Source organism: Podarcis pityusensis (assembly GCF_964106645.2).
Source record: "Podarcis pityusensis genome assembly, chromosome: 2".
In the NCBI taxonomy this organism is placed as follows: Eukaryota; Metazoa; Chordata; class Lepidosauria; order Squamata; family Lacertidae; genus Podarcis; species Podarcis pityusensis.
The window spans coordinates 80,077,932-80,102,668 of NC_138029.1; the positions used below are offsets into that span (position 1 = coordinate 80,077,932).

Consider the following 24,737-nt stretch of genomic DNA (forward strand, 5'->3'; position numbering starts at 1 on the left):
GTTTCACTGCTGATTATCTTTTTTTACTAGCACAAGGTGAGCACAACCCTTTTTCAGCCCCATATTTACAATATTTTACACAAATGTTATCCATGAGCTGGCAAATTATAAATAATTTAACTCACTTTTACTGATGAAATAATGAAAAATTATGTGTCCATTTTTAACAGCCCTAAATATGTATTTTATTTTGAACTGTGTAAATATCCCATATAAAGTCAGTCATGAGGAACTGCAAAATCTATGTGGGATACAAGCATCTCCAAACACTTATCCAGATGCCTGTGTGATGAAAGCCACCAACTGATATGGTTTTTATATGTAATGGATTTAGAAAGGAAAATAAATGGATGTTAATTTACTGCTCAACCAAAGGCTGGTGGGCTCTAGCTTTTGTGTGCCTACTTTGCATCAGGAATAGGGGAACATCTAGGGGTTCGAAAAGATCAGTATATATGGGGCTTTTGCAGAGGAAGGGAGGGATTTGGAGCACATAGCTTTAAGTGGAAACCTGCCTGCCCTCAAACAAACCTTGCACACCTACTTAAAGAATGAAGCAGCCAAAGGACCAAACACACTGCTGACTGTTCTAATCTAGTCTAATCCAGAGCGGAGTCAAAAATTCCCCACCCTACTTTGCAGGTTCAAACTGTGGGAGGCATTTTGGTGGGTTTCATGGTGCAGAGCAAAGCATGAATTGTTTCAGAAAAGGGTAAAGAAAAGACCATTTCTCCTGCTCTTTTTTAATTTAAAAAGAACCAACATGCTGTAGCAGCAAAGGGTCTTTCCTCCTCCTATCCCCCCCCCCCCATTTATTTGCATTGTCAAGTTGGCTCGTAGAGTTGGAAGAAACCCTGAGGACCATCTAGTCCAACAACCTGCTCTGCAGGAATCTCAACTAAAGCATCTGTGACAGATGGCCATCCTACCTCTGCTTAAAAACCTCCAAAGAAGGAGAGGCCACCACCTTCCGTGTGAGCCCGTTCCACTGTCAAACAGCTCTTACCGTCAGAAAGTTCTTCCTGATGTTTAGTCGGAATCTCCTTGCTTGTAACTTGAAGCCATTGGTTTGGGTGAACAGGGAAATGCAGAGCTCTTTATGCTGCCTTGTTCTTCCCACCAGAATGCCAGTTGAATGCACGCTAATGTGATCATTTGGCACGATGTAGTTACCCACTTTCCTCTGGATTCCATTTCTTTTCTCATTCTGTGTATCAATTGACAAAGCAAGCCCTAATAGCTAAGGCTCATACAGCTCTGCATTGCAAAGCACTGTTATGGGAAACCACTTGCAGCCCAGCCATTAGGACTTGCTTTGCAAAGGAGAACTTGGTGCTCCAGCCTTTGGGACAGAACAACCTGCAGCCTGTGGACTGCATGTGGCCTGTTGCCTCAGTCCATGGCCTCCAGCATCTCTCATACCTTGTCTCTGATCAAGCACCATTGTTGCCAAAAGGCACACAGGTCTTGTACATGTGTTATCTGAGATCCAACAACAGAACACTATGGCTAGAACACTGTAGGAGCCACAATCTGTAGTTTGGCATCCAAACTCTATGGGGAAGTGCCATAGTTCACTGAGAGAGCATCTGCTTTCCAGGTTCAATCCGTTGCTTCCTGTGTGAAATACTGCATGAAATCCCGGAGAGCCACTGCCAGTTAGTGTAGATAGAACTGAACAAAATTGATGGTCTGACTCTGTATAAGGCAACTTCCTATGTTCTAACATGCCTGGTAGCACCTCTTCTCCTATTGCTGCAATGATAGCAGCACTAGGCCAAAGACAAGGTAAGGGAGATTTCACGGTTGCATCAGAGGCTACACTGATTGAGGCTAAATGGGGTGGGCTGAGGAAGAAAGGTGGTCTGTGCTGGGGAGCATTCCCCCCAAGAATGTGATCCCAAGTGAAACTATATTCCTGCTTTAGAGACTATAGTTCACAGAACGGTGTTAATGAGTGAGCTTTGACTCACACTTCTTTCGCAAGTCGCTTTGAATCTTCTTTCCTGGAAAAAAGTGATTACCGATAATAATTTGGAATCGGCCCTTTGTCTCAGGAAGTAAGACCTCAGGACTTCATAGATGTGTATGTTATGAGTTGAACATGAGCACTGGAAAGAGCTTCTCAAATAGGTGGCGCACCCTCCTTGCATGCTCATGAGCAAAATCACAGCAAACACAGACCTGCTTATGGGCACTGTTTTGCCTGAGGTTTATTTATCTTGGGCAGGCAAAGGAGGAGTGGAAGGGAGCAGCAGAGCATGGTCTCAAGGTCTTGAGGGCTTTCTATGTGTTTGCTTGAAAGCGCCCTCATTGATGTATGCGGACGCTAATTGTTTAAATGTCATGGCATTTGTTTATTTAGTGAACATATAAACTGGGGGGAACTGGAAACGCTATACTGATTCTCTGTGGAAATTCTACATAGACCTGTACTATAAAAGAGTGTGTGCTTAAATGTTTTAAAATGTGATTTTTAAAGTAAAAAAAATAATATTATCATATAGAGGTACCAAAAATAAATATAATAAATGGTCAGGCCTGTCTATGAAAGGAAAAAGTGGGTGGACCATAACTACTCTTACCTGTACTCTGAGTGTGTGGCAGGGACAGTGAGCTGGGTATGGTACAATGGAGCTGGACAGCAAAACTGGTGCAGAGTATTTATAGACCTACGACACAAGGAAAAACAAAGTCAACACACTGAGTGTCTATTAAGGGGCTTTCTAATGGAAAGGTAGGTGCTAATGGTTATATCTGAAATGTTTCAATGAGTTTTTTCCCCACTTTCTAAAAAAAAAAATATATATATTAAAACTCTCAAACTCCAATTACTGGAAGATAAAGGGGAATAATCCCCATACAAATGTATGCATACATCAGAAATGAGTATGATGGGTGATTGCAATGAAGAGTTAAAATGTTGTTGGGGTGGGAAGGACCCCCTAAATGTATAACAAGTTTTTTAAATGGATGTCTTTGCTATATTCTGTACAGTAATAGCAAAGATATAAGTTAAGGGTTGGTTAGGATTTCTGCAGAAATATGAAGCAAGATATGCGGATCACTCTGCACCAGTCTAGCTGTTATTTTAAACTACTCCAAATTCTGTTATGCTTTCAGGCACTAGGAAAATAATCAGATACTCAAATAAATATAATATTTTAATAAGCTTGTGGTGTAATTTCTTAAGATAATGAACTATTTATGTAATGATGCAAAATCCTATTTTCCTTTTGATTCCATGGAACCAAGCACCAATGTATGTTCAGTAAGTCCTTTTTAGCATGAAAAAATATATAAATTTTACATCTTAAGAATTATTTCTCAGTATGCACCTGCAATTAAACCAGTCAAACAAAATATTGGAAAAATAATGCCAATGCATAAGATGACACAAAACGATACAACAAATAAAACAATATGTGAGATACATAGTAGTAGTATGCTTCATGGCTGACATGTGTTATGAACATTTCAAGTTTGGTTTAGTACAGAAAATATTGTGTGATGAAACCGCAAAATCAAATTTCCTGAATAAAGCAATCTGGATAAGATGGTGAAGATGAAAACCAATACCAATGATCTGATATAACTGGTATTCACTAGCTGCAATCCATTCTGCAAAATAAAACTTGAGACTATTCATGAAAAGATTATAATAATGTGTATTAAAAGTACTCCACTTGGCTCTCTTCGCTTCTTTTGCTCATGGCAGTTTCCCGGGAGCTTCAATAAGCACAGTGTATTTTTAGTTTCAGGTGATTAAAGTCAGAGTCCTATGAGGTCATCCTCTTAAAAGATCAAAAAGACGAGTTAAGCAGAAATATGTCATGCTGTCTGTCTCCAGAAAGAGGAGGGAGTCAAGCACTAATCTTTTAAAAATGAAGGTCAGGTTGCTCTGACTCTTGCTGCTAAGACTTAGATCAGAAGCATCATTAGCAAGTGAGAATAGTCTACTTACTATATTCTACTATAAAGTTGAAAACAGATGGTCACACTTTCCTCTTGGGTTGTAATGTGTGATGACTTACAGTCAGGTTTTTCCTACTACAGTGAGTTCAAATGTAATACCAAACCATAGTTTGCCCACTTGTGGGCTTCGGCTCTGCCCTATCCACATCCCCTTATGCATTCTGCTTTCCTATCTGACTTGCAGGTTTGGAACAAGGCGTTCAGTTTGCCACTGCGGATGAATTGGCAAACTATGGTTTGCGTTTGTCCCTCCAACGAAAAATGAAAATCCACTTAAAACTATGGTTTCTAACTGTGATTTGGGGGAGAAGTAGTAGTTGGCTGATTCAGATATAATGGCAGGCCAAATAGTTTGTCGAAATCAAGAAGCCTAGAAGGAAACTGGAACAATGCACAAGGGAAAAAGGGACAGGGCAGCAACTTAGCCCAAGCATGGCCAAACCATGGTTTGGCATTACAGTTGAAATGTTTTACTGAGATGGTTTAGGAATGTTGTATTATCTCATTTTTTATCCTTACATGATCCACATGTAAAGTTTTTATTTTGCTCATTTTGCTTTTTATAAACTTGTCTTAACATTTATTTTTATTGACAATGTTACCATGTATTTTATATTCTTTGTAAACTGCTAAGAGCTTTTATTTATAGTTAAACGGTATACAGATTTTGTTAAATAAGAAATATTATCTATGATAGCAAGGAGAAATATATATGATTAAACATGAATCATATTGTTTATCCAAAATGTTCAAAGCTAAGAAGACTGATTGTTATACTTAACCAAAAACAGTGGGAGGTGTTTGAAAATCTTGAAACATCTTTTGGGCAGCAATAAAACCCAAAAGAGTTTGATGGGCTGTTTTGCAAATAAATTAAATTTTTAAAAGTCTTCCTACTGAAGATATGCTGCAAAGTTGTTGTTTTTTTCCATTTTAGTCTTAATTTCTTTCAAGCATCCTTTAATTCCCAAGTTGTTTTTTTTTTCTTGAACAGCCATTAAATGCCTCTAATTTCTAAGTACCATAAATAGTAATAAATCAGTCCTTGCTCAAAAAGCTGAATACAGTATTTTGGGATCTGGGGCTTTGGCTATCACCCGAAGAACTGTATGCTTATAACATGACTTACCAGTGCCACCATGTCATCATTAGTACCTTTTTATTATAAGCAAAATTTCATATTAGAAATAAGTCTGCAATTAAAAAAAATCTAAAGCCATATTTCCCCATACAATCACTTCGCACAATGGTCCCTTGTTATTTCCCTGTCACTATAAATTCAAAGTATAATTTGTGGACCAGTTTCTATCTGTAGACTGTATTTCCTACTGTAAACAAACGATGTATTCCTCTTGTCTAACAGACAAAATTCTGAAAGCTAGCATTTGTTTAATAAAACATTAGCAAATGAATAGCATCTTCTGCAACCATGTTCATCAGTTGTCAAATCCTTTCTGGCTGCATCTCTGTCCAAATACAAATGCACCATCTGGCTAATCGGCATAGAAATAAAAAATGCAGGCTTAAATTGGGGGTGGGGCAATCTGAATTGAGACAGCAGCAAGCGATGGAAGATAGTTTTCTTTGTGTAAACAGGAGAGGGACTCTATCAGCTCCACATACCAACCTCCAGTTTAATGTGCAGTTCGGAACTCAGAGCCATGTTCCAAAGAGGAAACCACATTCAATTCCTTTGTGTCTCACTTCCCTCTCTTTCTCAAGTAAGCAAAGAAACTGACATAAATTGTATTATTTTTAAGTTCAGATATTTTTGCTACTAAATACATTTTTGTGTAAGAAGGCTTCCCCCGGCAGTGTGATCTAGTGATTACTACTGGTTGCATGCAGTAATTGTAGCAAAATTCATTTTAGAGTAATTATTTATTGCATTTCCCTCATTTTATCTTATTGTGCACCTCTTTGAGAGCTTTGGTGGGTGGGAGGGTCAGGTGAAGAACAAGGAAGAGGTAGAGAACAGAGAATGAGAGTGACTGATTGGGTGGCTGTTAACATAAAAGGAAAGGCTGTTGGAAGTGCATCTCCGATTTTCAAGGATGGGAATATGATGCGCAGTCAGAAGCCATTTGGGAAAGGAAAGGATCAGCCGGGCAACCACTCCCATGATTTACTGGCAAATCACGTAAGTAAAAATGAAACATGAATGAATGCCACTGTACTTGTTGCTTTAAAAACAGGGGTGGTTGTGGTAATCTATATTTTTGTAAATTGGGTTTCTGGAGTAGGGTGTGTCATGAGGCCTACTTTACATAGGATAACCGTCTCTTTGAAAGTGCCATCTATTTAAATGGCTGTGCAGTACAACTATAAGCCGGTTCCTGCATTGCTGGGGATTGAGTCTCAGGGTCTTTCCAACATTACAATTCTATGATTCTATGAAGGGAGAAAAGGGCCTGTGAAATTGTCCTGCAACAGTTAACACCTGGACAGCAAACCAAGAAGGTACAGTATTCTCCTGGTGAGATATAAATTTATTATTAAAAAAAAAAATCTACACATATAAACTAACACATGCACATTTAAAGTGTATTTGTGCTCTCTTTTCTGGTGGTGCATTCACTCCCTCTTTTGGCAATGTGTAAGTTGCCATGCTATTCTGGAATTCAATATAGCCTGGTCCCCAATTCTAAGGGTGTAGAGAAAGAGGAGACTGCAGTTGGCCAATGGAAGGACAACACATTAATAGTTACATGGGGGAATCTTGGTTATAACAAGAAAGATGATTGATTGATTGATTGATTGATTGATTTACAGGAAGATGCTGAAAAGAAAGTGAAAAGAGAAAACTAGGTGTGGATTGTTTGGGAGAAGGACAGCAGACACATGTTATCTAAAGGGAATGCCAATTTTTAACTTCTGAAGAGAGAGGTGGTAATGCTTCAATGTACATACAGGCCATCACTTGGAAAGCTCTGGAAAAGATTGATGCTATAATTGCTCATTGGTAATGAGAAAGGTGTTATTGATTATCATCTGTCATGGATTCACAGATCTTGAATCACTAGTCACTTCTGGCTATGGCTCAGTTGCAAAACAGTTATATAGTACACATATGTGTATTATAATCATTTTATTTGCCTTGCAATTTGTGGTTTGCCTCATCACATTTGTCATCCGTAGCTATCTGCTTACATGTACTCATAATTCCCACTTTCTGCTTGTTGGCTGCTGGAGTCTGCCCATCACCTCATGGACAGAAGTGTTACTATTTTCATCTATGAAATGTTAAAGGGTATGGAAACGTGTATGAAAACCAAGCAGTTCCTGTAAACAAACACTACAGTTTGAATTGCTGTGAGAATGGGAGATTATGGCTGCTCAATAGGTGAAAAATTGAGACTGAAAGACTGCGCAACTTTTTGAAAAATGCAGCTTAAGTTTAGGGTGAATTGTACTTTTACAATTACACTAAAATGCCTCTGTGTGTAGTTTAAAGAAAACAACCAGCAACAACCTTCAGCTGTAATTACTGAACCCAAGACAGAAAAATCTTTGCTTCCTGTGAAACTGGTGCTCCTTTCCTACCTGCTTAGTGAAAAAAACTGCACTATTTTTTTTAAATCACAGGCTACATGTTGGGGTAACATTTACCAAGTGGTCCAGCCTGTCTCTCTTTCCCCTGAAAGGTTTAGGGAGATATTCCCACACCTGCAAATGAATTTCCTGGTATGACCATGTAAGCATGTAATGTCACCTGCTTTTGTGCTATCAATTTTGTTCTATAAATTTTATCTCCCACTACCTGACCTTTTCGGAACCATGTTCGCTTTACCCCCACCCCATCCCCTCAAAGGACTAGAAAAAAATCCACTGTGAAAGTTTGCCCAAGCACTAGTTATAATGGCCCTTATTTAACAACATTAAGCTGATGGCACCCATTTGTTATCTGCCAGCATTTCTACAATACTACATGCCAAATCAAGTGCATATTAAAATTTACTAACTAAATCAGATAACATTTCCCATGTGTGACATACCGTAGAGCATTAAAATTGTTTGGATCATCCAAGATGAAACCCATAATAAGATCAAACCACTCTAATGCTAAAACAAAGGCAGAAGAAGCAGAACAAATATAAATTTATTCTCTATATACATTTAGCTTCTTTTGGTGATTTTCCACAGTGTATTTGCCTTCGACTGAAACATTTTAATCGCACACTTAAAAACAACATATGACTTTCTTGGTTTGTGAAGCTCTTAGTGGAATTCTAGAATGACATTTTTAAAATGACTATTAAAGAAGCAAATTGCAAATCTGCATTGGAGTGGAAATTCCAACAACCTGATAAAAATGAGTGGTATCATCTATGTTATTAAAACATCATCAACAGGAAAGAGGGGAAAAAAGATGATAAATATTCTAGGGAAGGGGTGCAGTTCAGTGGTAGAGAATCAGCTTGCATGCAGGCTACTGGGAAAGACTCTTTGTCTGAAACCCTGGAGAGCCGTAGCCAGCCAATGTAGACAGCACTGATATAGATGGACTAATGGTTTGGTTCGGTATAAGGCAGCTTCCTTACACTTACTATAAATTAAAAGTTTTAGAATGCATTCCTGCCCCTATTTGCTCATATAAATTTCCCTGGAATCAGCGGGACACACCATGTATCCTGCATCCTATTTGCACAGGTTATTCACTGAACTTCCAACTTCAAAACATTGGCTTATTTTTCTTTTCTGATAGAACTATGACCTAGAGATTGCTCCCCCACCCCCAGTGTGAGACTTCAGGCTGCAACAGTACCATTTTGAGAGAGCTTATGTAGCAAGATCAAGTCCTGGCTTTTTCATCGTAGTTAACGAATTTAAAGCGGTCCATGCTTTTAATAGCCATAACTATGATCAAGTCTTAACTAGGCATAGACCTTGACCATGGTGAAAGCTACTGGGGATTTTGGCTCCGCTGACCATTAAGTATGATTAAAGCTTACATCTGTACCAACCTTAGGCATTCTCAAGGAACGCTGGCAAAATCCGAAAGGAAGAGCTGAACCTTCATCCTCTTTCCAATCTCTTAACCATGGTAACCAGCCCATACAGTTTGAATCATACAAATCCTCGTTAAAATACATGTACACTTAGAACTGAAAACATATGGTCTGAAACTAGTTACATTTGCATTGATGTTTGCATGGTCTCCACCAACAGACGGCTATGTGGTTGTAGAAAACGCCTCATTTTATTTTCATATGCACAATGTTAAAAGTTGAGATTATCAGCCCAAGGAGCAGTGCTACTGAAAGTTCATTTCATAGATAAACTTAATGAAGATCATCGGTTGAAAAGAAGATTGCCTCTAAATGCAGCCAACCCCCCCCCCCCAAAAGAACACACATCACAATCATAGTAATTATTATTACTATGTCTAGATATTTGGTGATCTACATTTCAATTGAGAATTTAGAAACAATTAGCATGATCCAGTCCCAGCATGAGAATTCAGAGATACAGTATAAGGAACACTCGCACCCATCTGCACCAGTGAAGAAGCTTCAAAATAAATTGTACTCAGACTTCCCAGGTGCCACACCAATGCCATGCCCAACTTAACATGATGGGGTATGGGCATCCTCCCCTCCCATCAGCATCAAGCTGCCTATGTATTTGCATGTAGACTGCTAGTGCTTGGAATGCATAGAAGACAAAATTAAAAAAATTCATCTTCTGGGATCAAATCAAAATATCTAGTACAGCATTCTGATAGCAGCCTGCCATATGTCTGTGGAAGCTTTCAAGCAGAGCAGGGAGACGATGTCTCTCTACTGTCACTAGCATCTGATCTTCAAAGGAATATTACTTCTGAAAATGGAGGATCTGGCTGACTCTGGTGAGCAGATACAGGAAGTGTGCATATGTGGAAACTATATTGAGAGAGCACATTTCAATATCAACTGAGAATTCTGGATTTAGCAGTCAGCAGGATTGAATAGATTCTTTGTGCAGTGGCTCACTGACTCTTATAAACAAGACACTGAATTCTGGATTTGGGTAGCCACTGCAACTCATTCTACGCATTCCTTCCCAGTCTGAAACTCAGGGAACCATATAGATTTGATCTAGACACAAGCTTTCTTCTCTCTCAACAATTAGACATGCTATCAGTGCATGGAAGGGAGAGTAGGATTATGCTTGCTGGCCCCACTGCAATCTCTGTCTGTTAATATGGCTTTGTGTATGCAGAGCCTATGCACGTAAATTCTGTTTCAAAGCAACATAGGGACATTGGAGGGTACAGCCAATGTGCACTGCCTGTACATAGATCTGTGTGAGAAGAACGAAAAAACCTCTGGGAGGGATTGTCCTTCATGGGCTGTGTTGATGTTGGGACTATGGTGTGACTTTGCTGCATTTGCCCGTAGATAAGAAACTGAAGTACGCCCTAAGCTTTTGCTATAAACCTGTATGTCCTGTGTGGCATAGTGGTCAGACTGTTGAATTCTTGGTTAAAATCCCCACTCAGCCAATGACCTCGATGGGTGACCTTGGGCCAGTCACTTTCTCTAAGCCTAGCCCTCCTTCACAGGATTGTGAGGATAAAATGGGGGGGGGGGGGAAGAACCATGGTACGCTACCTGGAGCTCCTTGCAAGAAAGGCACAATGTAAGTGTAATATAGTAGTAGTAGTAGTAGTAGTAGTAGTAAAGGTATATGAAATCATGTGTCCACATAAACTAATCAGATGAACTGTTCATTTTAAATTGATGACTGATTTGGAAATTACTCCCCGATTCTATACAACCATAATGGATATTAGAATCCTGTGAAACAACACCTTGACAATTCTTATTCAATAGAACTGGCATACATTATGACTCACAGCTATAGCATGAAGTGTGCTTAAGTAAAAGCAAAAGATACCCACCAGACATGAAAGAAAGTGAAATGTGGCTAATTGGCAAAACTCACTTGGCTTCCCTTATGAGAAGACTCCTATTAGATTCTGTCACAGACTTGCTTATTAGCATGGTAAAGAAAAAAGCCCAAGCTAATCCTTTTCTTTGCTGAAGTATATGAAGTTCTTTGCAGATATTTATTGCTAACCTACACAGCAGAGCTTCCAGAGCTTCTTAATGCAACTTCTAAATTCCATCATGAATCTTAAAAGGATCTAGGGTTTTCCAGATGTGAGGTGCTGTATTGCCTTTTTCAGAATGGAGATAAGCCCATTTTTAAAAGAATATACTCCACCCAAATAAAACATGCTATCAAAAAGGAGTTTTGTTTGTTTATGCGGTCACCAACAGGCATAAAACAACTAGCCTTTCTAGAGATTTCCGCTTTGGTCTCATATCTTTATGAGTCATATTTTCAGAGGTTATTTTTAGCTATGAGTTTTAAATAGGTCATAACTCTTTCCAAACCTTCACCAACAGCCAAGTAAAAATTCCAAAATGATATGCATTCCTTGGTTTCAAATAAAATAAGGTGGTGTGTTTATATCAGAAAATCAGTCAATCACAAATTGGTTCAACAACAGATATCACCTTACCTATTATATTTCTCTTCTAATGCTGTTTCTAAACATCTACAACACTTCATGGCTATTTTAACAATGCAATGTTAGGTACATAAAACATACCGTTCCTTTCTGTTACCCCTAAGTAACCAATTTATTTTCATCAGTACTCAGCAAGAGATGCCAGCATAATATGCATATTGTAGAATACAATCAACTTAGTTAACATTCCTAATGGTGAATTATTAATAAATTGTTAATAGAAGAAGCTGAAGTAGCAGAGAAATTTTAAAAGAACAGCACACAATACAATCCTGATAATTAATAATTTTCTCATGATTTTTTTACTATACAGCAATTCCATTGGGTGATATCTAACTAAGTCGGACTCAGAGTAGACTGATTGAAACAAATGGACTTCAGGTCCATGGATTTCAATGAGTTTGAGTATGACTAACATCAGATATCACCTATCAAATACTTAACACAGATACATCAGAAAGCTAATTTTAAAAACAATACTATGTGGAAACAACATGGCAGTAGCTAAATAGAAAAATAAAAATATTGATATGGTGAAAGGATATCATACATGGTAAAGCAAAGTTTGTTACCCAATATGTGTTTCATCCATGGAAAATGTCTTCTGCTAAAATAATAGAACCCATCTATGTTTCTGGTAAAGGGCTGAAGACAAGATTTTGAACACTCTTAACAGCTCAAAGTATCTGTTCATGCTGTCAGTGTGTCTCTGTGTGTTTTAAAGAAAAGCTCTTAAATATCCAGACACCATGAAAATATTTAAAGGCATTATTTGAAACATCAAGATACAATCTGTGCAGCCTTAATTTGATCTATACTTCTTGCCAGATATGACTTTACCTTTAGAAAACAAATACTGTTTCCCCCCCCAATCAAACTAAAATGTAAAACTTGAAATGAAAGGAGACAAAGCCTTACATTCTACAATACGTGTTCTCACATGGTCCTGGCTCTGTTACACGTGGAAAGGATACATTGCTATTTGATTTTTAAAATAAAGCACTGGCATTGTAAGGAAGTAATCTCTAAATAACTCAAATAATTAGATCCACAAGGAAACCCTTCCTCATCAGGACAGACAAGTAATGTGCTAAGGAACTAAACAGTGAGCAGAAGTCATGGATCATCCTCGCCACCTTACAGGTCTGTATAACGGTGGCATTCTTGATCACATATTGCTCGAGAAAACAATTAATATTGTTATATGAACATAATATATTATCATTATAGTTCTATACTGGACAACGTATTATGTTTTCCTACACGGATTATACAAAGTCTATTTAATGTTTGCTAACCCCAACCAAAAAAATCAGAACCTCTGCTAATACAAGTGAAGTCTAGTATAGTAGCAATTTTTTTCCCTTTGGACAAAATAGCACTAAGACATTGGATTGTTCACCATATAGAGTACAGAATGTAGATTAAGTTATTGCCTGAATCCAAGCACGGAAAACTGGCATAAAATATCAGCAATCATCCAAATAGTCAAAGAGATACTTCTTACTTTCACCCCAAAGCTGCAATCCTCAAATGTACTCATCTCAATAACCAATACTCTGGAATAAGTTGTTCCAAGGGTTTCCTCCCACAATAATTCCTCCAGAACTACTTTATTAACGTTAATGGCAATGGGCTGTGGTTTGAAATCTTGATCCAAAAGCAAGCAAAGTCAACCTTTTGGATTAAAGCCAGTTTATCCCCACTGAAACCTTTCATCCAAGTAATAGTTACCTGTGAGTATAGAAGTTTTGCTTCTTAAAATGGAATACTGGGTTTAAATTTAACTTCAGCCGAGTTGTACAAATCAGACTTCAATTAAGGTGAATTATGGCAAGGTCTGTGCTGCATAGCACCTCTCTCGTACGTGGCTGGTTTTCAGGAAGTCTATTTGTGGGGATAAGCTTACTGGGAACTGGCAGGTCAAAAAATGCAAACTTACGCATTACAGTAGTAGATTTGAACATTAACCACATTCTGGTACTTCTATTGACATCAACAATGCACCATACGATTGCAATAAAAGCAAGACATATTTGAAATATTGAACCTTTTGAATTCTATGCTTCAGACAAAATGGTGGAATTAGCATAATACAGTGAAATATACTATCAGGCATTCATCTATTTTTTGTCTAAATCTGCTTAAAGTGATAGGCACACTAGAATAATTGACTTTATGACTGCAGGTTCATGAATCAAAGTCTATGGTGTTCTTCCAATATATTCACCTCATACAGTCTCCTTATGACTGCAATTTCCCACCAGGTTTGTGGAAACTATAATATCATATCATCAAGAAAAACCCAAAAAGCACACACATTGCTCTGAAAACTAAATCCCTGCAGTGTTAATATTATGAACAATGGCTTATCTAGCACATTAATACTGTGCCAAGCAGCATGAAATTATATATTGCTGTGTCACAAGCAGCATCAAGGACACATATATCTAAAACCATTTTCTAAATAAGCAATTAACAAAAGCATTTATACAAAATGGAAGGTATTTATTATTGAGAAATAGTCCTAAACACAATCTCTTTCAATCACTCTTTTGCTGAAAAATCCCATGTTCAAAATAGCCAGGTTTGACCAAATCACTAACAGGTCTCTCTTTATTTCCCAAGATGCTGAATTATTTCAACATTTGCAGTCCTGAAGCCATTCAGCTACAGAATTTCAACATGCACATCAATGTGGTGCTGGAAGGTAACACCCATAAAATGGTTCATGAAGAGAAAGCTGCTGTACTATGAATGAATTGCTATTCTTATTCCCATCTTCAATAATATGGATGCTAATGGATAACAAAGAGGAGAATACTTACAAATTACACCTTCTGCAAGCCATCCTTGATTTTTTGAGAAGACTCTTTGTTTCTTTTCTTCTTCTAAGGTAGAACACGTCTCTCCTCCAGGAATCAAAATTCACATTCACAGCTTTCACAGACTCATTCACTCTCAAAGAGGAATACCACAGATAAGGGAACCTGTGATGTAACCAGCATCAAATGCTGCATCAGATGAACCCAAGGGCTCTAAGGGGCTATATTTTGCAAAAGGAAAAGGTTTTTCTGAGAAGGAGGAGGAGGAGGATTGGCAGTGTGCAAGCCACGAGTACGGGACTCACATTTATGCTCTCTGTCTCATCAGAAATCTTCAATTTATAATGAGATTATTGTATTTAAAATAGAACCACAATTGCATTCTCCTATGTTACTGTTTCATATTTTTAAAGAATCAGATGATGCAGTTTTAGAATTCACCATCTTTTTATGAACAGTATAGTACAGTCCAAACTAGAAAAAGGCCATTGGTCCTTTTATCTCCATGGTAACAGCAGCATCTGTGGAGGCAAATTCTACACCCTTCTTTACTGCAGAGTCAATATATAGTGATACACGATGCTGCTAACTGACAAAGCAGAAGATGGAAGAAAAACAGGTGAATGAGAATATATTTTGGTAATTTGTTTCAGAACAACTGCTTTATAGCAATATTTAGATGTAAAGGGGCATTTTTGTTTTACATGATAGTCCTTCCTTCAGTCTGCATTAGATGTCTTACTCTTTGAGCATCATAGTTCGTCTGCTGCTTCCAGTATAGGTATTTGAGGAAGCTATACACATGCCTCTTTGATAAAAAAAAAATATGCACACCATGTCTTGACAATCAGTGTACACATAAAACACCTTAAATATAATAATATTGCACCTAATTTCCACACATCCTTTAAATTATCTGAAATCTAATCATATAAAGAAAACTTGCATTACAAAATGTTTGATTTTATTAAAAAAAACAACCCTCTCCTTCCCCACTTTCTTCAACTGTTCCCTTTTCATGATGTTTCTCCCTTCCAAGGCCCATTTACCAAAATGTCTATACAAAATAAAAATGGAATGGGGAGTGGCACTCTTACTACTGAAGCATTTCACTAACAGCTCCGCTAGAATAGAAAGAAGCCTCATGCTGTGCTTTCTTTGAATAAAGACCCCTGAGCAACATTTCCTCTAAGGTGATAAAATCTAATCAGGGACCCAAGGAATCAATTCACTCATAACAATCTTACTGACTGCCATGGTGAACAAGGGAAACTCACCTAAATTTTAGAGTGATTCAGCATTCTTTCAACATAATTAAGATAGCCAATCTGTCTCTTTTGGCAGATGAGTCATTATGATGCCCATCCGCTCCCATTAGTAAGTAAAATATATTACAAGGACAATGTATATTCATGGATAAGCCTAAGGTATGAACAAAAAGCTATCATACAGCCTGGAAATGTTTCAGCTACCTAGAAGAGAAAGTTGTCAGACCAATGTTGATCATCACCACAAGGTCTAATAAGATTCTTAAGTAGCAGAGGTACATGGGGTTTTGTGAATGGTGACATGCTTAATAATTTAAAGAAGATAAAGTAAATAAGGGAAACATATTTTATAGCTGTGTTTGTAACATTTGGCATGCACATCTGCAACTGCCCAACGTTTCAACATTAGGTGGATCTTCGTATCTTATATCTCAATTTTCCTTCACTTTGAATTAAGGTTATCATTTGGCACACACATACAAGGAAGCAATGGATTATGGGCATCTGACCCAACATTTCAACAAACTAGTTTGCAACTAAGCCTTCTCTGGAGCAAAGTAAAAGGTAACTAAACTGAGTATCTTCCAAATAAATGGATCGTATGGGAAATCTTTTATAATGTAACATTGTCACTAGTTATCTAAGTGGATTTGTTACTAAAATGACAGTTCATTTAAATAATAGTGCCTAATTTCACTTAAGATGGCCATGCATTTAAAAATTAATCAGAGTTGCAGAAAAGCCTTTCTATTATTAATTGATTGTTATATATGAGAAAGAAGGAGGGAGAGGGAAAGAAAATGGCAGCAGCAATTTAGCACTGTTAAAAAAAAAATTCCTGTTAAAATATTTTGAAAAGAATAATCATGGCAATGATGTAAAATTAAACTGAAGCCTCTTGTCTGCAAGGATGTGCTGTTTTCTAAGCATTTATGTCCTATCTCCCTATGCAGCTTAAGTGTGCACTGTTCATTTGCATTTTTGTATGCTTAATCCTCTCCCACCATAGGGATAGAAAAGTCCCTCATTGTAGCAATCCTTTCACTAGATTACAGTGGTACCTCAGGTTACGAACTTAATTTGTTCTGGAGGTCCGTTCTTAACCTGAAACTGTTCTTAACCCGAGGTACCACTTTAGCTTCTTAACCTGAGGTATTATTTCTGGGTTAGCGGAATCTGTAACCTGAAGCATCTGTAACCCGAGGTACCACTGTATCAGAAATCATTCAAATCTACTAAAAACAATGTTCAGCTTTACTTTTACCAATGCCCCTTACCCATGTTATTCTTCAAGACACTCTAGGTCACTGGACTTCTACAAAATTGTAGGATAAAGGCGAATATAACTCTAGCATGTTTGAATCTAATTAGTGCATGAAGGAGTTACCATAAGCTGTCCTGCCAGGTTTGGTCTATATCCTCACCTTGAGATGAAGTGGGTCACCAATCCTTCTCTCTCACTCTCCAAGTGGATTTCAGCATGTAAGGAGCTCAACCACATGGCTTTAACCAGCCTCTTTTGTTTCAGACCAGAATGGAGTCTGAAACTAGTAGCTTTCTCTACTAGTAGTTTAGAAACTTTTACCTTTTGTAACTAAGCAACACTTCAACTGCCTGTGCATCTTTTCTGACTGCTATATGGAAAGCACCTGAATCTGACCTTCGAAGAGTTTTGTAAGTAAAGTATTTTATGACCTACCAAATTTGTGGTCCACCCTCTATCCTAGGGAAGTGGGATAGTTTGGAAATAGCTTTTAAAAAGTGACATTCTGGGACTTACTGGAAGGGCACATTTTTACTGTTTTACAGCCTATATTCCCATCCTTTTCTTTCTTGTATGTTTTGTGGTGTTAAATCTCTGCTAGGGTTCTCTCACCAAAGTGTACTTGGCCCCAACCTGGGTCTTGGCTTCCAGGGTTCCAACAGAAATAACTGGATGGCAATATGAGGCCCCAAAAGTAATTTAGTACTGGGGGATATTTCATCACTCCCTGACCAAAATACTCAGGATGATAATGAAATCAGAGGGGCACCCAAAGAAGAAAGTGTCATAGTAATGGGTGTATTCAATTCCCTTACATAGACCAGATAAAGGAATGCTCTGGTCACAGCAAATGACTACTACACTAAATGACTGTGCCCTAAAACACTGGAATAAATTCCAGGGGAAGTGACTCTCAATAAAACAGTAAGTGGTGCCCAGGACTTAGTGAGAGATCTAAACATCATTGAACCATTTGGAAACAATGGCTACAATGCTATCAAATTCAACATCTATGTAACTGGACAATTGCCAAGCAAGCCCAACACCTATGAGTTCAATAGAGGAAACTTCTCCAAAATGAGAAGTGACTGGCATAAAAAGAAATTGAAAGGGAAAGTCAAGAAGGTCATACTTTTCCAGAACATATGGGGATTACTCAAACCCACACTATTAGAAGCTTAACTTGAATGCATACCACAGGTCAGGAAAGTTACCACCAAGTACAAAAGGTCATGAGTGCGATTAACAAGCAGCATCAAGGAAACTATTAAGGGGGGAAATGATTTGTTCAGAAAATAGAAGTCTTGTTCAAATGGGGGGGGGGGAGGAGGACAAACTTGTACAAAATAACTACATGTAGGCAATAGCAACACAAACAAAAAAGAACTTTGAGAAGCGTATCACGGAAAACATCAAGACCAACTTTTTAAAAAAGTATTTCAACTGGGTAGGAAGGTTGGGATGAAAGAGGGTGGGGCAAGAGTGTGCTAAAGGATCATAAGAAGATTGTAGATGTCTTCACTGCAGAAGATGGAGAGTAGATATTGATGCCTGAACTAACATTTTCAGAAAGGGAGTCTGAGAAACCAAGGCAAATAGTGGTGACAAGTGGTAAGGTTCTTGACTTTATTTACAAGTTGAAAACAGACAAATAACTGAGTCCAGATTATATCCATACAAAACTTCTTAAATAACTCAAATGTGGAGTTTTCTAACAGAAGCTGCAACATGCCCCTGAGATTGATCTAAGCAATAAAAGACTGGAAAGTGGCCAATGAATAATTTAAAAAAAAAAAAAAAAGATGCAGGAAATTACAGGCAAGTTAGCTGAATAACTGCTCTGGGTAAATTGGTGGAAAGTATTATGAAAGATAACGTTACTAAGCATATAGAAGGACAAGTCTTGCTGAAGAAGACTCAGCATAGCTTCTGCAAAGGTAAGTCCTGCCTCCACAACATTTTAGAGGATACTAATAGACATGTGGATGCAAGTTATCTAGTAAACATTATTTACTTGGACTTCCAAAGTATGCACATCAGATACAGTTCTTTAAGCAGCAGAGGATACTCAACTTCACAGTTAACAAGATCCTACGGGGAGGAGTAATTTGGTTGTGAAAACAGACATGAAGAAATGTATTATTGAAGGACAATTTCTACCTAGCTCCCAATCCGTCAATCTGTAAAGTGGCAAATCTTCACACATTTCCAACAATATTTAAAGGATTTCTGTGTGAAATTTTTGAGCCCAATTCAGCTCTAGCAGGTGAGGCTTCACAAATATGCAATGCTGCTCTGCTGCCAGCATGAGGGCAGCACATTAAGTGCATCCTTTGGTTCCCATCACTACAGGGTGTTTTAGGGAAGAGTCAGGAGGTTCGTTGATCGAGCTGAGGCTCCAAGAATAGAGAAGGAGGCAAATTTTGCCAGTCTGTCCTCCTTCAGCCCTCCTCCATGTCACCTTCCACACTGTTTTGAAAGGTTCCCCAACCCTCTGGAGCAGATAGCGGGGGGGCCACAGGGGAAGTGATAATTGACAAAAATCCTGTCTTCCCTGTTCCACTGACAAAATACACCAAAGTCACACAACTTTCCTTTTGTAATGGCTTCCTTGCCCCATGCTCTTTAAAGGAATTGCTTCCCTGCATATCTCACATGTCCTTCCCAATAACTTTACATATAAGGGGAATGATTCCATAGTGAACAAAACATTCAAAGAATAATAAATTTATGGTAATTATTCCACACAGAGTTTGATTAATTCAAGGCATGGAATTGTAAAATCTCCAAGACACTGGTGTTGCTTTCTTGCTTTCTTGATCTTTCTTAAATTAAGTAGCCTATTGCCACAAGGAGCAACAAAACTGTAGCCTTATGGGGCACCATGGGGCATTGTTCCTGCTAACATGCTTCAGGACCTCCAGTGGTTTGTGGGAAATGGGGAGAAGATTGTGCTCCCCATCTAAGCAGTGATGAGCAAATTGTAAAGTAGAAACGGGAATGCAGGAGTCATGGGGCCACCCTCCCACCCCTAGTCTGATAAGAATCAGGCTTGCATTGACAGGGTCAGACGAAGATTAAGGGCTGAATGGTGAGAACTTGGGTTGGGGGAGGGGGAACTCCCTCACCTTCAGCTACTTTGGAGAGGTGACCATGGAATCCATCTCTCCACTTTGACCCTCCTGCAGCCTTAGTGGGGCTGGGGAAAGCTCTGACCAACTGAGGGGTGAGGCAGAACCAAAGGTGTAAGTGTCAGTCTTGTTATTTACAACCAGACACCACCTTCACAGATTTGAGCAGGACCTCCCCTCACCCCATGACAGAAAGCGCACTTACAAGCTTAACATTCCCACAAGGGGAAAGAGTCACAAAAGTGAGTGTGCCACGCCTCATCTTTTAAAACTTGGCAAGAGGGGCAGTAAAACCTGTTGGGACATCTTCATCACTTCTGTCTGGTTCTGAACTTCTTGCCCTGCTCCTGAACTCCCTAAACCACGACCCCAGAGCTCTGTGTCTGCTGTTGAGGCTGTACTCTTACCTGCCTGAATAAAATTTCTTTCTTACAAGTAAGAGTGTCTGTCTGCGTGTTTTAGGCAGGGGCCAGGATAGCAGAGGCGTGCCTTTGCTCAATGGGATCTCTAAAGCAAGGCTGAGACCAGCTGCAAGCGAAACAGAAGCCCAAACAAATGCAAACTGGTGTTACAATTCCACTGTAAGTGGCTTAAGGGGGGAAAAAGAAGTGGGTTGGTTAGGCAGGTGCTGAACAGACAAACAGATGGATTCTGATTGACTGCAGTAGCCCACTTATAATATAAAACAGGCATAGGCAAACTCGGCCCTCCAGATGTTTTGGGACTACAACTCCCATCATCCCTAGCTAACAGGACCAGTGGTCAGGGATGCAGAGATGATGGGAGTTGTAATCCCAAAACATCTGGAGGGCCAAGTTTGCCTGTGTCTGATGTAAAAGGTCCTGACCCTGGCAGGTGACTCCATAGTCAGAGCAGCAGTGACCCAGGCCATCCCAGACAGACAGTTTTAACAAACACATTTGCTAAACATGTTTTGGGAGAAACGATTATTGCTTAAAAGTACTTTCTTCAAGACACCACTCTGCATTCACATCCTGTTTAAACACTTCTTGTAATTGTTACTGTTCTTATAAACAATTGAAGCAAGCTCAAGCAAAACACCTAGCAAGGAGTCTTGAAATCACAACTTGTCAGCTTGATGAATTGCACCATTCCTTCTGATTCAGAGAATGTGTTACTACACATAATGCAAATAATGGACCACTTTCCTCATGTGCTGTTAACTCACAAGGGTGAGTGTTATGATCCAACATGTACATGAAAATTATTAACATAAAAACTGAAATGTTTAGTCTAAAAAGTGCATAATTTTGTTTCATTACATGCTCCCCCTTCACTCCTGTTTTACCGCTACTACAGTTTACTTATAGGTTCTATACAACTGACACTAAAAGGGAAGTGAACACTTTCATACAAACACAATGCTATAGTGATAAATAAATTCGCAAATAGAAGGGGAAGAAACGAGGCAGTGAGAGATTTTACTTTCTTGGTCTCCATGATCACTGCAGATGGTGACAACAGTCACGAAATTAAAATACGCCTGCTTCTTGGGAGAAAAGCAATGACAAACCTAGACAGCATCTTAAAAAGCAGAGACATCACCTTGCCGACTGAGGTCTGTATAGTTAAAGCTATGGTTTTCCCAGTAGTTATGTATGGAAGTGAGAGCTGGACCATAAAGAAGGCTGATTGCCGAAGAATTGATGCTTTTGAATTATGGTGCTGGAGGAGACTCTTGAGAGTCTCATGGACTGCAAGAAGATCAAACCTGTCCACTCTTAAGGAAATCAGCCCTGAGTGATCACTGGAAGGACAGATCCTGAAGCTCAGGCTCCAATACTTTGGCCACCTCATGAGAAGAGAAGACTCCCTGGAAAAAACCCTGATGTTGGGAAAGATTGAGGGCACAAGGAGAAGGGGACGACAGAGGACAAGATGGTTAGACAGTGTTCTTGAAGCTACTAACATGAGTTTGACCAAACTGCAGTGGAAGACAGGAGTGCCTGGCGTGCTCTGGTCCATGGGGTCAGAAAGCGCTGGACACGACTAAACGACTAAAGAACAACAACATATTTATGGATATAAAAAACAAATAACTTCAGAGTTCTCAAAGAACATGCAGATATAAGTATCACCAGCTGCTTTTTTTTTTTTTTATAAAGAAAACCTTCGTACATCAGGTAAAATACACCCAGGGGTCGCTCAGGATATTTGGCAGTTGTAGGCAAAATGCCCCCTTCTGGCCCTCATCCCTGTTGCCGGCCTTGCCACCACAAGTGCACCCTTGCCCATGGCTGCCCTTGTGCTGCTGCCGTGCTGAAGGTGCAGTATTAAGCAGTGGTGGTGTAGGCAAAGCCGTGGAGTGGCTGGCAGCAGAGAAACAAAGAGTCAGAACTGCCACCTGAGGCAAATTGCTTCACCTCGTCCCGCTAAAGGGACAGCCTTGAGTACACCTTTAGATTTCAGGTGGAATGGTTGCTGGAAACTATGACAGAGTGCATTACAAATAGTCAAAAGATTGCCTCCAACCTAGTAGATACAGCACCACAACGAATAACTTCCTTATTGCTTTTCAGCACAAAGTCATAGGAAAAAGAATTCAACACTACCCTTTAATGGTAGAATGCAACAACGTAGACAGCAACTGAAGAATGCAATCATTCTAGCATTTCAGTATACAAGGAAAAGTAGCAAGCTGTTACACCAAGTCTTACAAGCATTGCAGTAATACAATTCAGAAGCTGGATTGATAAAGCATTTGCACATTCTGGCAGTAGATAATTAAACACCACTCTATTTTCCTTGTTCATTACCTAGTTTTTGACAAGAATGTCCTATATTGTAAGTCTCTGAGAAACCTCTTGCTCATTAGATGTGCTGTTTTAGGAAAGCCGCCTCCTCTCTTTTATAGATAAGAGAATTGAAAGACAAAACAAGCTCAAGTTTCTTCAAGTTTCCAGTTACAGTTCTGAATGAGAGCTGGAAAAAAGGAGGAGGTATAGAGAGCTAGTTCGAATGAGCAGTCATGTTACATTTCAGGAGACCTGTTAATCCTATCTGTCTAATTTCTCACAGTCAAACTCCTAGCATATTTTTTTTCATGGTTTAGCAACCATGGGCATTGGGACCACATGCTGTTTCTTTCTTTGCTCTTTGACTTTGGTGCTTAAAAAAACCTGATCTGTTTAAACCAGTTCTCTGTTAGGTCTAAAGTAGGGACTCTAGTTTAATGTTAGGTGTTTTTGGTTTTTTGAATGGTTTAGCATCCTGGTTGGTAAACCAATATAACAGATTTAAGCTGAACAGGATTAAAGTGCCAAAGTTGCTACACAAAGGTATTGCGCAGGGATGGTTGGTCGCTGCTTGCAAAACCATCGCTTAGCAAACTGGGATTACTGCATCCAAAAGGGCCCTTTTGAGGCCATGATTTAAATCACACATAACAACAAAAGTGTGAATCCTCAACATAAACTGCTAGAGCAGCTCACCCAGCACGTCTATTACACCAAAGGAGTTCACCGAGTACACAAGCAAGATCTCCAGTGTCAGGAATTCATTACTGTGCAAACAAAAATGCTTCAAATGACACGAAAGAAATCAGGCCAAGTCCACACTGCTTGGATCCCTCGCTTTGAATATGCATTTCCTGTGGCTAAATATTATTCTGTTCCAATATTGACTTTTTTCTTGTTTATGCTTAAAAACAATTTTCAGTTTTTATTGTTGAAACCTATACAGGCAAACACAGATTAATGGGGATTCTTTGGCAGCTCAAAAAACACTGGACAAACCTTTGGATCCATTTCAAAATAAATTGTAGTGCTTTTGAAATGAAAGCAAATCTGTTTAAACTCTGGTTCAATTAAACAACCAAACACAGTATTTATTTTTTATATTAATAGCCTTTAGGGTTAAGACCCTAAACACACGTACAAAGTTGCATATTTCAGTAGAATCGTTAGTTCTATTAAGTTGATTTAACCCATTATAACACTGGGATGGAGGCTGTATATGGCATAGACAGTTTATCCCATGGCCCATTCTACTTGCTGATCATCAGTCAGTTACTGTACTGATTGATTAGGACAATCTATTATCTTATTCCATGCCTGCTATTGAGGAGTAGTTGATGGCCTAGCATATGCTTGTTAATATTCTTGAAGAACTCTAAAGCTGTGGTTCCTGACTTATGTGAACACAAGGGTTCCCTTTAAGAATGTTTTCTATCAATCTACCTGGAATTAACCTAACCGGCTTGCCATTGTGTGCATCACTGTGTGCAATTAACCCCTTTATAAAACATTCCTCTTCAACCAGGCCTTTGGCATTCTATGTCCTTTTAAATGTCTTTGTGGGTGGCAGGGTAATTGTTTTGCTTTGTTTCTGTTTTTATTATGTACTTTGTGGTTTTATTCTGTATTTTTATGCTGTGGATGTTTGGATGAAGGGTGGTATACAAATTTAATAAATCAATAAATTAAGAAAGTAGTTGCATTGTAGCTCAACAGCACCATATAGGGTGTCTGAGTTTGCATGCCTTCCACTGTGAACTCAAATAAGATGTCTATCCACTGTTTTGTTTTTGAATATGCATTCTCAAGTTAATCAGTTTCACTGAAAAGCTAACTGCTCAGAACTTTCTACCTCTTTCTATATGTAAGAACGAAGATGTTTAGAAGGTAGCACTGGTCTCTAAGTAAATTTCTAGCTGGCTACAGAGACCAAGATCAAAGACATCAGAACTGGAGCAGATCACATGACTGGGGCAAATAACATTTTATCACCACCAAA

General features: G+C 38.8%; 1 protein-coding gene across 9 annotated transcripts in view; it reads right to left on the reverse strand.

The window, feature by feature from the left end:
• The window catches only part of IQSEC1 (IQ motif and Sec7 domain ArfGEF 1), a 309,426-nt gene that overhangs the window by 191,043 nt on the left and 93,646 nt on the right, over window positions 1–24,737 (reverse strand). For 4 of the 9 annotated variants that reach the window (XM_080996701.1, XM_080996703.1, XM_080996698.1 and 1 more), the window contains exon 3: window positions 2,586–2,672. The exons of 2 other annotated variants lie outside the window; for them this stretch is intronic. In XM_080996701.1, the coding sequence (XP_080852827.1) occupies window positions 2,586–2,672 (87 nt within the window). Of the gene's footprint in view, window positions 1–2,585; window positions 2,673–14,322; window positions 14,674–24,737 lie in introns of those variants that run through there. 3 more of the 9 variants (XM_080996711.1, XM_080996708.1, XM_080996706.1) reach the window with 2 other exon arrangements.